At 37.7% G+C, this 16,288-nt stretch overlaps 1 protein-coding gene across 1 annotated transcript; it reads left to right on the plus strand.

The window, feature by feature from the left end:
• The first annotated feature begins 284 nt into the window (after positions 1–284).
• On the plus strand, positions 285–15,609 carry LOC134814410 (very long chain fatty acid elongase 4-like). Its single transcript, XM_063822504.1, has 9 exons — positions 285–437; positions 668–762; positions 1,570–1,662; positions 7,851–7,931; positions 9,031–9,087; positions 9,242–9,347; positions 14,213–14,349; positions 14,644–14,841; positions 15,042–15,609. Exons 1-8 carry the CDS (start codon positions 353–355, stop codon positions 14,833–14,835), a joined length of 846 nt encoding a protein of 281 aa, XP_063678574.1. The 5' UTR covers positions 285–352; the 3' UTR covers positions 14,836–14,841; positions 15,042–15,609.
• The last annotated feature ends 679 nt before the right edge of the window (positions 15,610–16,288 follow it).

A 16,288-nucleotide genomic window follows, 5' to 3' on the forward strand; every position in this document is an offset into this window, starting at 1 on the left:
GCATACAGGTCATCATTTCACTTTTAGTGGTAAGTTTTGTGTAATTCTAAGCTTGTTGATAAATGAAGCACGACACTGTTTGCACTCAATCTTGCTTGTTTAATTCGGAGGTCGCCAGCTGTCTTATACAAAACATTTGTTATCCAATTATTTGAAACCTGTCTAGATATTCAGACTGTCTAGACGATCATCGTGGGACTGTTTGAAGTTGTCTGTAAAGATCCCCGAAGAACTGTGTATGTGACATTGTGTTAATTCCAGCTCACTATAATATACTAAAAAAAACTTGATTTTATTATTTCTAACTATAAATCACTACAGTTGTGCACAGTGAAGTGCACAGTGAAGTAGGATGGTTGTTCACACACCCTCTGAACTGGCATGGGACTATTACCGCCAGTTCCAGAATTTCTACAGTCACTGCCTCTCTTTTGCAGGTAAGAGTATACTTTGATATAACGTTTCATGTGATAGAACTGATTTCATCATGATGTATCATTATTTGGTAAATTCAGACCACTAGCTGCAGTAAACTAAAACTCTAAAACAACATATAATTCTCAATGAACTTTTTAAATCCGTGATTTGAAATTAAACGACCTTATAATGGTTTATATAAACTGTATTACTGCAACTTTACGAATTATCAATGATGTGTATGTTTCAGATAAGCGTGTAGCAGACTGGCCGCTGATGAGCTCGCCCATGTACACTATCTACTTGTGTGTTGCTTATCTTGTATTTGTGGCAGTCGTCCCTCAGGTGAGCTTAATGAAGTACTTATCACAGATCACAGACACCACATTAACCAAATTTACATATTTACATATTTACATGGTTACATATTTGTATATTCGCATAGTTACATATTTAGTTAATGTTTAGTTCATATAATTAGGAAGTGCGTTCCTCGTGAACACCATCGTGTGAAACTTCGAGTTTACCGCTATTCTATACAATGTACATTGTACATACTAATACTTAATGTATTTACATTGTTCATGAGCTTACAGTGCAGTTTAAACCTCTTGGCACTGTGTACATCATGTCTAGAGTTCACAATAGGAGACACTTATGATCTTAATAGAAACGTGTGGTTTCAGGAGCCGTTATTGTCCAATAATAAGCTAGCAATCATGTCATGTGACCCGTTATTGTCCGATTACTAGCTAGGTATCTCGTCATGTGGCCTGTTATCGTCCAATCACTGAAACTTATTAGCTGGTTATTCTGAAATCTGTCCTTCTTCCTTTTCGTGCTATGTAATAACTAATAGATGACGATAATTTCTGACAGTTGTTTTACTGCAAAATCAAAAATGAGTCATAGTATTTAGATTGTAAATTACGAATAGATAACATAATCTAATCGTAATCAGCAGCAGCATCCTCTGCTCCTCATGGTGTCAAGGGATTATAACATGATTAAATTTTTAATAACAAGTTATGCAACAGATGTTGGGAAAATCTTTTTCAAGGGTACAGTTTACCGCATTAAGGTATTTTTAAGAATCATTTTTGTCGGTAAGATCCTGTTTTATAATAATAATAAGTAATTTAATATTTTCAGATCATGGCTAAGAGAAAGCCGTTAGAGTCGAGAACTGCACTGTTAATCTACAACTTCGCCATGGTGGCACTCAACCTTTACATATTTGTCGAGGTTGGTATTCTTTCATTCAACTTAAAATTTTTGGGAACTTTGTTATTCAGTTTATATTTTTGATTTGTTGTTGTTGGATTGCTGTCCCGAACTATGGAGTTTCAAAATAAACGCTCTGATTATATAATGCAATCAAGTTTGTTTACCCAAAAAAGAAAATTAACCCACAAAACAACAACGGTCACATTTAAACACAATCTGTACTGTTTGGATTACATTTAAACACAATCTGTACTGTTTGGATCACATTTAAACACAATCTGTACTGTTTGGATCACATTTAAACACAATCTGTACTGTTTGGATCACATGTGCAATGTTTGGGAAAGCCAAAAAACTGGCAAAAGCTCCCAATAAAGAACCTACACTGAGCTGACCTGTGGCTAAGAGCAATTTCTTGCTTAACCTTCAGCTCGCTTGTTAGTCCACAAGACTGCTCGAACTCCAAATCCTCGATATAATCGAGCACCATCATGATAATATCACATCGTTGCGGCAGACTCAAATTGTCGTCATCGTTTTCGTCCCTTTTGTTGAGAAAGTTTATGTAAATGTTGGAGCATGGGGTGGCTTGATCGTCATGCGAGTCCCCGCTATTGGGCATGATCACCGGGACTACAGCATCAGGGAACAGTGGAAGTGGGATGTTTGGAGCTGCAGCTACAAGGGTTGGAGGAAGTGGAGGAAGTGGGTGGTTATTATCGTGGTCCAGTTTTACAGTGCTCCTGCTTGGAGGAAGTGGAGGAAGTGGGTGGTTATTATCGTGGTCCAGTTTTACAGTGCTCCTGCTTGTTGTCATCAACAATCCTAGCTCCAACACAGAGACTAGAAGGCAGAATCTGAAAATTGGTTTGTTAATTATTCGGGGAAATTTCAATATCTCGCTATTATCTCCATCGTGATATAAGGCATTACGCAATTTAAAAATGGGTCAATATCTGATTGATGTCCAAAAAGCAATGCTGGAAATAGCGATGATCTCCCAAAAATCTATCAAGTGACAATAAAATGTAGTAACATACCTTGCTGTAGCTGTCATAGTGAAACTTGATAGATCTCAGCTTAACTGGAAATAATCAATGAGATTAATCCGTTGACCCTGCAAATCGTATCAAACCCTCAAAGAAAACAAGAAGAACACATTTTCTTTCAACCGTACAGCTGGATCAAAACGTACAGAACAGCTGTTTTATAGGAGCCACTAAATCAGTGCAGACACATAAATCTGATTTGATGGGCCAGACTACAGTGGTGTTAGAGGCAGGACTGAAAGTTACAGAATTAGAGAATTAGAGAATTAGTGAAATGAAATACTTAGTATATGCCTGAATGAACCTAGAGATGATTTTTGACACAACCATGTTATTAAACCACTTTTTGAGAAGTTTTTCGATGACTAAAACTAAAAATAACCATATTATCGAGCTTCTTAGGATTTAGTATCGGGTAAATGAACTTTCAAGGAATAAATAAGCCGTTAGATGCAGCTTCATAGTATAATACGCGACGAAGGATCGGAGACTTGGTACTGTAAATCTTGAAACCTCATGTACGAGCCATCAAGGGAGCCATCTCCAGGCAATAGTGTCATAGCAACGTGACTAATCTATATTCTGCAGTACAATTAATATTGGTTTCAGTTTCAAAGCTGAGTCTGTTAAACGTAGCAATTCCCGAAACGGTTTTCTGATTCCCATAACAAGGCATTGAGTTGGTGTTGAGGTTTCAATTACACTTAAAACGTTGAACTTACAATTGTAAATCACGTGCTTCGTTGACCTGAGAATCTTAATCTACACCGTGAGACTTGACTAACAACCTTATGATATTCTTTCTGGATAATTTTGACTGGAATCAAATGATTTACCTTCCGAATTACTATGTAGACCACAAATTACATGCAGCAAATTTCTTCAGAAGTTCACTACTTGCAGTTTCTATTTTACTAAAAGACTCTACTTTTGAAAACAATTAACTACATCTAAAAAGCTGTCATCCATCTAATTAGATATATATATATATATATATATATCGGTACAAAGCAAACTATGCAATTGTCAAACTATAAGTTTCATGTTTGAAAAGCAATCTTCAGTGACATAATTAACATAAAAATGGCAAACATAATACAACACAGTGCTCCTTTATCAAATTTTATAATTAACAATTAACAATTACTCAATACTACTAAACCTATATAAATAACTACAAATCCTAATAACTAATAACTAATAAATACTAACTAAGTATGTCTAACTAAGAATTTCCTAGAGTGCCTACATTTAGAAATAATTTCTGATCTTTTATTAATAATGCCTGGGGTTTTAAGTATGTATAGTTTCTCGTCTAAGCAGAGGCCACAATGCCCTGCTCCAGCCTTATATTTCTTCGATTTAGTAATAATCTTCCAGTCTATGCTATATTCAATCATCTTTTCCTTGAGGTCCCATATCAATTTTGATAACTCGGTACTCAGTCTGTGCTTAGAATTCTTAAAACTTTGTCGATGATTGTACCACCGTGTCTTAAAACTGTTTTCAGTCAATCCAATATAGGCCGTTTCCTTGTTAGATGCCGTTTTAACGGTTGCTTGGTATACTATGCATTTGGCCAGACATTGTCCTTTGAGGGGGCACTTCGAGGCGTCTCTGCAATTACACTCTTTTTCTGGAGCTTTTTTCTTTTCAGATTGTTTCTCTAGGACTGATTTGTTGTGCCCTTTGAGTATCCTTCCCAAACTGGGCATGCAGCAATAGCTTATTTTCACGGTATTCCTATTGATGATTTTATGTAACGGTAGGTTTTTCGGGAAATGCTTATCGATAAGAGCGAAGAACTTTCTTCCGATGTTGGTTGAAACGTTTGCACTGAATGGGGGATTGTACCATAGGATGTTCCTCTTCCGCGATCTCTTTCTCTTTTTAGGCGGTGGTGTTTTATAATCGATGGTGTGACTATATCCGCTATCTCTAAGTGCCTTCTCATAATCGCTTTTGGCTTCATTTAGGCATGTCTTGTTGCTGGATATGCTTATCAATCGTGATTCTATCATTGAGGGTAAGTTCTTCAATATGATTGGAGGATGATTGGATTCTGCCTTAATGTACAATGGTGTATCATTTGGTTTCCTATAAGGTCTGTATGACTTGTCTGTTAGGTCGAGCACGACATCTAAGAAATCAACCGAATGCTGACAGAGATCCACCGTTATTTTTAGGCCTTCTTTTTGGAATAGTGAGTGTAGTTGCTTCCTAATTTTATCAAGACGCTGGCCGTTGGTTTTATTAATTACTGCAAGTCCGTCATCACGGTATAATCCTAGGTACTGCTGCGGAATGATCTTTTTTATTTTGCTTAGAAGGTAAAGTCCGATTATTTCTGATGTTTCAGCTCCGTCCAAGCTTCCCATTGTGACGTCAAAGTTTGTGTCGGATTTCTTTACCCAACATTTGTTGCTGTTCATTAGAAGGGATTCCTTACTGAGTGTAATAATCTCTTGTTCATCTTCAGGGATGTGTACTATCGTAGAAGCGTATTTTAATGCACGGTCTAGGAGATCTGCCGTGATTGATGGGTAGAATTCCTGTATGTCGAACTTTAGAAATCGTGCCATTTTTAGGTCTTTCAAGTCTTTAAACCATGTTAAAACTTCTGTGGTGCTCTTCCATAAATTGTCCCCTGTTTCGAGTTTTATTGCAGAGATCAGTTTTTCTAGGATTTTCTTACTGACACTTCCTAAATTGGATTTAGCGGGGTTAATTAATCTGCATTTAGTGTTGCTTGTAAAATTATCTTTGTGGTCTTTCAGTGTGATGAAGCATGGAGTTTCTGTGTAGCACTCCATCTTGTCGTCGATTTTAAGTTTTCTAGCTAGTATGTTAGTTCTTCTATCAATGTCTTCTTTTGTTCCGTTAGGTGCGACTTTGTAGTCCTTTGTGATGTTCTCGTGAAGCAGTTGGTTATATTTCTCTGGGTCTAATTGGTACAGATTTGATGTTTTATCTGCCTCTACAACAACTTTCCCGCCTGATTTTAGTTTCTTGAGATCATTCTGCATTTCGCTCTGAAATTTGCTGTTGGCATTTTGGAATTTGACATTGCTGATCATTTCATACATGTCCGCTTCGAATTTTAAAAGATCAGGGTGTTGTGGTGGTGTATTACTGGACTTGAATCCGTAATTTTCATTTTGGTTGTTGACATCTAAATTTGGTGGTTCTTCGCCAGATGATCATCAATAGGAATACCGTGAAAATAAGCTATTGCTGCATGCCCAGTTTGGGAAGGATACTCAAAGGGGACAACAAATCAGTCCTAGAGAAACAATCTGAAAAGAAAAAAGCTCCAGAAAAAGAGTGTAATTGCAGAGACGCCTCGAAGTGCCCCCTCAAAGGACAATGTCTGGCCAAATGCATAGTATACCAAGCAACCGTTAAAACGGCATCTAACAAGGAAACGGCCTATATTGGATTGACTGAAAACAGTTTTAAGACACGGTGGTACAATCATCGACAAAGTTTTAAGAATTCTAAGCACAGACTGAGTACTGAGTTATCAAAATTGATATGGGACCTCAAGGAAAAGATGATTGAATATAGCATAGACTGGAAGATTATTACTAAATCGAAGAAATATAAGGCTGGAGCAGGGCATTGTGGCCTCTGCTTAGACGAGAAACTATACATACTTAAAACCCCAGGCATTATTAATAAAAGATCAGAAATTATTTCTAAATGTAGGCACTCTAGGAAATTCTTAGTTAGACATACTTAGTTAGTATTTATTAGTTATTAGAGCATTATGGAGCATTTCAAGGAGATGCACTATCAGGTAATCTATTTACTGTTGTTGAAGCCGCTGCACTTATTCACCTCAGATCTGTACTCTCCCAAGTATCCTCAACACCTTACCCAGTAAATCATCCAATCCCTAATCCTCCTATCTCAGAAGAATTCATGCCACTCGAAACAGGATACTCTGATGATATTGACTTTAATAACACTGAACTTGCTCCACTCAAAGAAATGCTTCCTATCGCTAAAGATATATTCCAGCAGTGGGACCTTCATATCAATTCTTCCAAGACTGAATTTGTCCATTTTTATTTAGCAGATCCTAAACCCACTGTTAAACGCAAGGTGATTGTTGGAAAAGTGTATAGAGGTGATGAAGAGTGGCGCTCTAACAAAACTTTAGGATCGTTGATGTGCACTGTTAAGGATATCAAGAATCGAATATTCCTTGGTAATGTTGCCTTTAGTAAATTTCAGAAAGTTTGGATGAAGAGCAAGATTTCAGTCCAAAGGAAGATCAAAATCTACGAGGCACAAGTAGTCTTTATTCTACTCTACAACTGCAACTCCTGGGCTGCACCACTAGCTTCGTTGAATGAACTTGATATTGCTCATCGCAAACACCTCCGAAGAATCCTCAACATCAGATGGCCTACTGGGGTTATTTCTAATGAGGCACTCTATGCTCGTTGTTATGTCACTCCCTTGTCTGTGAGAGTCTCTAAGTTTCGATGGAGAATGTTAGGACATATCTTAAGAGGACAGGAAGACTCACCAGCATACACCTCTATGTTATTTGCTATAAATTCTGATATTTTTATGGAAGGGAGACGGGGTAGACCATGTTTAAACTTATTAGATGTTATTAGAAAAGACTTGACTAGTAGAAATCTTGATATTAGACTTAAGAATTTGACTGATTTCGAAGACCTTAGATTTTTGGCTTTAGATAGGGAGGAATGGAAGAAGTTAGAAGATGGTTGATGTTTTTGTTTTCTTTTTTATGCGTTTTGATATCTATAAGGTGCCTAGGATGCTCTTTTAAAGAGATATTTCGTACTTTGAAAGATTTACTACTACTACTACTATTAGTTATTAGGATTTGTAGTTATTTATATAGGTTTAGTAGTATTGAGTAATTGTTAATTGTTAATTATAAAATTTGATAAAGGAGCACTGTGTTGTATTATGTTTGCCATTTTTATGTTAATTATGTCACTGAAGATTGCTTTTCAAACATGAAACTTATAGTTTGACAATTGCATAGTTTGCTTTGTACCGATATTTCATGCTCCTAGCTACAGCTAGTAGAGCCCTTTTTCTATAAGAGAAGAAAACCAGTTGTATATATATATATATATAATAATGGTTAATTAAAATCTAATTATCACCCAGCTGCTGACATCTGCCCTGAAGTCTAACTACAATTGGGTGTGTACTCCAGTGGACTACTCAAACGACCCTCTCGCTCTCAGGGTAATTGAAAATTTCTTACATTTTACAAATCTTCCCAACTAATTATCCTGCTCATGTTTCATGCTTACATTGCTTTTATTAACACTTGATTTTTGAAGTGTCTGGCATATAGGTGTCATTACTCGGTACTATCGGAGATGTCGTAAGTAATGTCTCGTTGCAGCGATAAAATGTGGTTATTTTACGTTATTTCTATGCGAATAATATAATAGCATGTGGTAATGCAATATACGTTCGATCACGTCTGTGACGTAATACCAATGAAATAAACATTCTCTGTCGGTATTAGTTTTAGGAATCCTTTTTGTATTTTATGAACTATTTTGTGTAAACTATTTGTCGTGTATAGAATCAAATTATATGGTTAGCCAGTACTCTGACCACAAGAATGCTCTAGACAATCAACACAAGCTTCTGTACACTGTGTCCAGATCACTGTCACGCTGCTAACAAAGCAATGTAAACCATAAATTCCTAAACACATTCCATCCCCCATATAATGTTCTACATTTAACTTGTTTAGTTAAATAGCGATCATTCTCGATAAGGAAGTTGTTGATAACTTAATTTCAGCTGGTTAACGTTAGGAAATAAAATTGGTTAAACGTGTTAAATTCGTTATCCGATGTATACATATAGCAAACTAGCGTTAGTTTAATTTCACTTCAATTTCCTACGTGGCGGGAAGTTTCAGTTCTATCGCGTGTATGTAACGCGCGATCTCCGAATATGTTTTAGGTATGAAAAGTTTGCCCAGAGTTCTTGAGCAGCCGGTTTAATGCGCGGCGTGGGAAAATTTGAAATGGCTTACCAATTTACGAACGGACGTGACGATGGACCATCATATTATAATAGACGTATTTTAGTTTTTCCGTTTTATATCGCGTGACAATAAATGTTCCGTTTTACGTCACACACAATTACAGGTGGCCATAATAATTTATTGTATTGATGGTCATACAAACAAGTTTGCCCTGAACATACATGCTAAAAAAACTGATTTAAGCCCGTTAGCCGGGAAACACGAGAAAATGTGCGGTAAACCGGTAACGGCTAAAAGACTTATTGTTTATTGTTTATTTTAACAACAATATTTCAGATGGCAGCTGGCCTGTGGTGGTACTACATTTCCAAACCAATAGAATTCTTTGATACGGTACTTAATTCTTTTATTTTTTTGGTTCTATTGATTACTCTAGATTTTACCAGAGAGACATTTATTATCGTTATCAACAGATTAACAGTTAACGCAAATAAAACAAGCTGAAGGTGTCAAGGTTATAAGTAATCCTAATGTTCTGCATTTTCAGATAATGTTTATCTTGAGAAAAAAGACTCGACAAGTTACATTCCTGCACGTGTATCATCACGTGACAATGCCGCTGTTGTGGTGGATCGGAATCAAATGGGTCGCAGGTTGGTTTACATTTACATTACTTTTACATTTAAATTTCAAATTTTAAATAGAAAAAATGTACCTAAAAGAATTGAAAACTAACAAATTAGGAAATAAGTGGTTTGATCCGGTAATAAACTAAAAGATCCGAAATGATTTTCTCTGAGCAACATACACTGAGCGTCTGCACGCACAATTTCCAGTAAAATCATAAAATGCTCAAAGATTGTGATCGTGTAACTACAGATGAGGTCTGATTTCACGATGCGCTTAGGGGTCGTTCACTTATTACGTTTCAAGAAGCTTACACTAGCGATGAGATTGAATGAGAATATACATGAATTGTAATTTAATATTAACATATTATTACGATGTCGTTTTGATAATTTAAGCAAGATAATAATGTCATATAAGGTTTAATGCAATGGTAATTGGTAGTGTGTAAGTGTGTATATGAATTTTGAGTACATATACGTAACATATACGAGTTATATTTATGGAAATCCCGTTTGGCTGGCAAAAATCTACAATTCTAGTAAATTATTAAAGTACACATCCCTTCTACCCGTTATTGTTTGGTGGTGGCATTTGTATGTCCCACATTTTTCCAGTTGAAATTGTATTCTTATTATAACTTTATAATTATCCTGTTTCTTATCGTATTGTCTGAATACTAGATTTTGTTACTTATCTTGTTACTTATCTTAAAGTTAAATGTTTCTACAGGTTCTAATGATGTAGTTTTACGAAGATTTCAAGCCTTACGTTGTGTGTTTTCCTTCGTGTCCGAAAGCATTAGATTTTGTTACTTTATTTAAGTGATAGTGAGGTTAAATATGTTCTTCAACAGGTGCTATGAACTGTCGTTGCATTGTTTGTATACATCAAAAATAATAAAGATCCCGAATGAATGTTTTGAGTCGTCTCTCCTTTTATCGCCTACATCTATCTACTAAGTTTCAGTTATTTCTCAGTTATTTTTCAGTTTATTTTTCGTTTATTTTTCGATAATTTTGCGCAAAAAAGTCTAGCAATACTTTCAACTGTTTTACCGAGAACTAAAGTTGTTTAAACGTTTTATTGCCTATCATCCTTGATGCTTTGTAGCTTTTAGAGGTAATTTCAGTAATGATAAAATTGTGTCATAGCTCAGTTGAATCTATCCTCAGATGAGAAATAGGCAACTCCGCAGATGCAGGGCTAAGTCAGATGGGTGCATAGAAAATCACTCCAAACATTTTTGTCGACTGTGCGATGAAAATAACTCGGATCATCTTTCGAGAAACTGCCCTCATGCAAGTGCACTTTACCATGGAACTACAGCCGATGCAGCAAAAAAGATCACAATTGAGGGGCTTAAATGCAGTCCAAATGGCAGGCTAGGTCGAGGGATATACTTTGTTGATAATCGGGATCATGCTCTGAAAATAGCACACGTTAAAAATCCTAACAATTGGTCTGTTTTAGAGTGTAGGGTTAATCTAGGACCTCCCAAAAGATCTACAGCTACAGGAATCTATGATACGATTATAATTACAAGGTTGCATGGAACAGTTGGTGTTCATCCTCCATGGTCAGGCATTACAACCGACTTTATGGAATACTGCTTAACTAATGAAAAGAAGTGCAATGTGGTCGCAGAAATCTCCAAAGATGGAGAATTCATCATCATGAACAAAGTTGCTATCCTCAAGGAACTTTATCAAATAAAACAGCATGTTCCACCAGGACGTCCTACTGTATTGAAGCAAAAACGTCCTAAAAGAGTGTCAGTATGGAAACCCATGGCAGCGCCAAAACGACAACACGAAGTAGCGCTTAGAAATCCTGCACCAGTGCTAAAACAACCCACGGCAAGACAAACCGCAGCTGTTCCATATGACAAAGTTCCTAAACAGCCCACGGTAGTGTCAAAACAAACTGCAGCAGCAAGACAACCCGCAGCAGACCCATATCGGCAACAATATGATGAAATTCCTTTTGATGATGATGTAAAAGCACGCGTATTGTATTTGCTAAAACAACCTGCAGCAAAACAACCCGCAGCAGTCCCATGTCGGCAACAATATGGCAAAGTTCCTAAGCAGCCCTCAGTAGTGCCAAAACAACCTGTAGCAGCAAAACAACCCGCAGCAGTCCCATATCGGCAACAATATGACCAAGTTCCTAAACAGCCCACGGTAGTGCCAAAACAACCTGCAGCAGCAAAACAACCCGCAGCAGTCCCATATCGGCAACAATATGACCAAGTTCCTAAACAGCCCACGGTAGTGCCAAAACAACCTGCAGCAGCAAAACAACCCGCAGCAGTCCCATATCGGCAACAATATGACCAAGTTCCTAAACAGCCCACGGTAGTGCCAAAACAACCTGCAGCAGCAAAACAACCCGCAGCAGTCCCATATCGGCAACAATATGACCAAGTTCCTAAACAGCCCACGGTAGTGCCAAAACAAACTGCAGCAGCAAAACAACCCGCAGCAGTCCCATATCGGCAACAATATGACAAAGTTCCTAAACAGCCCACAGTAGTGCCAAAACAAACTGTAGCTGCAGCAATACAACCCGCAGCAGACCCATATCGGCAACAATATGACATAGTATATAAACAGCCCACAGTAGTGTCAAAACAAACTGTAGCTGCAGCAATACAACCCGCAGCAGACCCATATCGGCAACAATATGACATAGTATTCAAGCAGCCCACAGTAGTGCCAAAACAAATTGTAGCTGCAGCAATACAACCCGCAGCAGACCCATATAGGCAACAATATGACATAGTATTTAAACAGCCCACAGTAGTGTCAAAACAAACTGTAGCAGCAGCAAGACAACCCGCAGCAGACCCATATCGGCAACAATATGACATAGTATATAAACAGCCCACAGTAGTGTCAAAACAAACTGTAGCAGCAGCAATACAACCCGCAGCAGACCCATATCGGCAACAATATGACATAGTATATAAACAGCCCACAGTAGTGCCAAAACAAACTGCAGCTGCAGCAAGACAACCCGCAACAGACCCATTTTGGCAACAATATGTCGAAATTCCTAAGCAGCCTTCAGTAGTGCCAAAACAAACTGCAGCAGCAAGACAACCCGCAGCAGACCCATTTTGGCAACAATATGATGAAATTCCTTTTGATGATGATGTAAAAGCACGCGTATTGTATTTGCTAAAACAACCTGCAGCTGCAGCAAAACAACCCGCAGCAGTCCCATGTCGGCAACAATATGGCAAAGTTCCTAAGCAGCCCTCAGTAGTGCCAAAACAACCTGCAGCTGCAGCAAAACAACCCGCAGCAGTCCCATATCGGCAACAATATGACAAAGTTCCTAAGCAGCCCTCAGTAGTGCCAAAACAACCTGCAGCAGCAGCAATACAACCCGCAGCAGTCCCATATCGGCAACAACATGGCATAGTTTTTAAGCAGCCCACAGTAGTGCCAAAACAAACTGCAGCTGCAGCAAGACAACCCGCAGCAGTCCCATATCGGCAACAACATGGCATAGTTTTTAAGCAGCCCACAGTAGTGCCAAAACAACCTGCAGCAGCAGCAATACAACCCGCAGCAGTCCCATATCGGCAACAACATGGCATAGTTTTTAAGCAGCCCACAGTAGTGCCAAAACAAACTGTAGCAGCAGCAAAACAACCCGCAGCAGTCCCATTTTGGCAACAAGATGACGAAATCCCTATTGATGATTGGGATGTTGAGGATGATTGGGATGTTGAGGATGATTGGGATGTCGAGGATGATTGGGATGTTGAGGATGATTGGGATGTTGAGGATGATTGGGATGTTGAGGATGATTGGGATGTCGAGGATGATCCCGATGATCTATTAGCAGAAGAAATGCAGAAAAGACAGTCTCTAGAAGTGCATGGCAGGGAGCCCTGCACAGTAAGATGGAACCCGACGACGGAAGAGCGAGGACTACCTACACAAAGTATGATATGCTACCAGATACGACGCGTCATTGGTAATTTATACCTTGACTAAAAGACTCTGACAAGAAACTGTGGGATCTGTGAAATGATACATTCTTTCTGATGATAATGCAAATAGAAACTGCAAAAACGATTTCAGGAGGATTTTCAGTTTTATCTTTCATTAAATGATTGGGATGTACTGAATCGTCCTGCACAAGCGTAATATGCTTAAACATAACATGGTTGAGAACTGTTTTTTTTCTTCATTTTCCATTTTCTTTGTTATAACAAATAAAATAAAATACAATATACATAATATGAATATTAAATAATATGTAATTTGTTTCCAAACAGTGATCTCAATGTTTCGAGAGTACCTAATTTCCCATTATTTCTTGGTCTGTTGACATTTCGACCTTGGCTAAATGTCAAGAAGTAAGATATATTCATATTTTGACCTGATATGAATGTTTATAACTTTCAAAGGAATCCAATATTGTAAATTATTAGAACCTCCGGGACAAAACGATAATAGCATTTGTAGAAATTGCTAAGCTGCAGATTGTTAATGTGGTAGTTTTCAAGAACTAAACGTTGATTTAAAACGGAAAATATTTGAAAGGATAATGTATTAAAATTGTATAGTTTTGAAATTCTTACTGTATGAAAGATCATTTTTGTTTTGAAGGGTTTCCAATGAACGAAAGTTAACTGTCGATTCTATTAAATCTATTCGCATTCAGGACTTCATATTTCTGGGTCCGCCAGAAATGTCAATGAAAACAGGAGGGACACCTCAGTTCTATCGCTCTGGAATTTAATGTTACCGCGCTGATTTTCCTAAAATCAGCTGTGTCCCTCGGGTGAGTTCAAATCCCCCTCACGTGACGTCACACCGCCCCTCACGTGACGTCACACCGCCCCTCACGTGACATCACACTCTCCCAGGCGGTCAATCGTTTTTCGGAGCGATGGTGAACTCGTCAGTGCACGTGATAATGTACACCTACTACGGTCTCGCTGCTATGGGACCTGAAATGCAGAAACACCTGTGGTGGAAAAAACACATAACCCACTATCAGCTGGTAGGTTTTTTTGTTTTTTTGTTTCAAGTTTAGAAATCTTGAAGTCCAGATACCTTTTCTAAGTGTGTTGTTGAAATTCAACTATTGACACTAATCGTCGAAATTATGGTGACATTTTGGCACCCTACCGCGACCGCTCACTTTGCTTTCTTTACTAGGAGCCTTGTGGACGTTTGCTTGCCTCCAATAATCTGAGATTTATACAGTTATATACCCTTATTAATTATATGTATAAATGTATTATGTATTGATATTACGTATAATGTATAATAAGTATATTATGTATATCTTCAGATACAGTTCGTATGGGGTATGCTACACTGCGCGGTGTCCCTCTACGTAGATTGTCCTTTCCCTAGTTGGATGCAGTACACGTGTATATGTTACGCTGGTTCATTCCTCGTTCTCTTCTCTAATTTCTACATCATGAACTACCTTAATAAACCTAAGAAAGAGGAACAGAATGGGAAGCTTAAATCTCAATAGAATTAGGTTTGTGTTTGAAGTGTTCTTTTTAATGAAGTGGTGATTACTGGTTGTTTGTTGTCGATATTTCGAGAGATCATTATAGGAGAATGAGAGTTCCTATTGATTTACTGAAATCTTTACCGAATTTTTTTGTTTTAAAATCAATGTTTTCATTTCATTATAAAATATAAATGTCATTTTTTGATACTTTTCATTACTTTCAGATATATATTTGGTTCTATATTAGTAGTACCAAATTCTTAGAAAGGGATTATCGATAGTCATTCCTAAGAAGTTGCATACGCTGCAACGTGACGTCATACACTGCAACGTGACGTCATACACTGTAACGTGACGTCATACACTGTAACGTGACGTCATACACTGCAACGTGACGTCATACACTGTAACGTGACGTCATACACTGCAACGTGACGTCATACACTGTAACGTGACGTCATCTCTCTTCAAAACTCCAGTCAACTAACAGAAACATATTCAACTGCGAGCTACTCAGTTACGATAGTAACTTCAAAATATTAATTCCCCAAGAAAGATTAAATGAATTTCAATTCACAAAATTAATTTGTTGAATTCTCTTCTCCTCTGTGACTAGGACTATCATTTGACTATCTTTAGATTTGTATAGTTACAATTTATTTAACTTTTATGTCCCGTCGCGTAGATACTTAATGGTTGTATTGGGATTTTGTCTTTTGATATGAGTTATGAATTTTATGTATTTATAGGGTTTTATAGCTTGAATTGTATAGTTACAGTTATAGTTCAAACTAGATTGTGGTAGGAATAGCTATCAATATATAAGGCAGAAATTATAACTATAATTATTATAGACATTTTACCCTGTAACCAACCTCCTACATAAGAATTAGTAAATACCTCCCTCTTAAACTCCGTAATAAATATTTTAATTAGGCTTAAAGTTCCTCACACCACTGCAAATAACACAACCTGCATCATGATACAACTGTACTACAGAAACCTAAGGAAGTACGGGTAACTCGGTAATCTACCGATGCACATCTGGGGCAGGTGTGCCCGAGTTTGTGCCCCAGGTGTGCCCGAGGTGTGCCCCAGATGTGCATCGGCAGATTACCGAGTTACCGTAGTACGATATTATCCCGGATTATCAAAGATATTGGCAAATAACCGTTATAGCAGGTGATCAAAGTTGTCGTTAATTCAGAGGTTTGCGGATTATAGAAGTAACCATGTGGTCAAACAAATAAACTAAGAGCTCGTTGAGTAATGTCTGCTATTGTCAAAACTCTTGCACCCCAAAAAACCGTTCCCAGCGCATCCTCTTTTATATAAAGGTCGAGTCCTCCATTCGAGAGTGATGGAATTTCTGTAAAGAATTTTGTCTAGTCGGCCAATACAGTAATCAGTGATGGATGCGCAGTGTTTATTGTAAACTCACTAGTACGTTTAATAGCTGCGGTTTCAATAA

The sequence above is a fragment of the Bolinopsis microptera genome, chromosome 4, assembly GCF_026151205.1.
Source record: "Bolinopsis microptera isolate Bmic1 chromosome 4, MBARI_Bmic_1.0, whole genome shotgun sequence".
NCBI classification, from domain to species: Eukaryota; Metazoa; Ctenophora; class Tentaculata; order Lobata; family Bolinopsidae; genus Bolinopsis; species Bolinopsis microptera.

Excerpts from the sequence above, each read along its gene's own strand:
- LOC134814410 (XM_063822504.1), top strand. The coding sequence starts at position 353 with ATGGTTGTTCACACACCCTCTGAACTGGCATGGGACTATTACCGCCAG. Across the intron at positions 7,932-9,030 it reads ACGACCCTCTCGCTCTCAGG|ATGGCAGCTGGCCTGTGGTG; the intron begins GTAATTGAAAAT and ends ACAATATTTCAG. Across the intron at positions 14,350-14,643 it reads ACATAACCCACTATCAGCTG|ATACAGTTCGTATGGGGTAT; the intron begins GTAGGTTTTTTT and ends GTATATCTTCAG.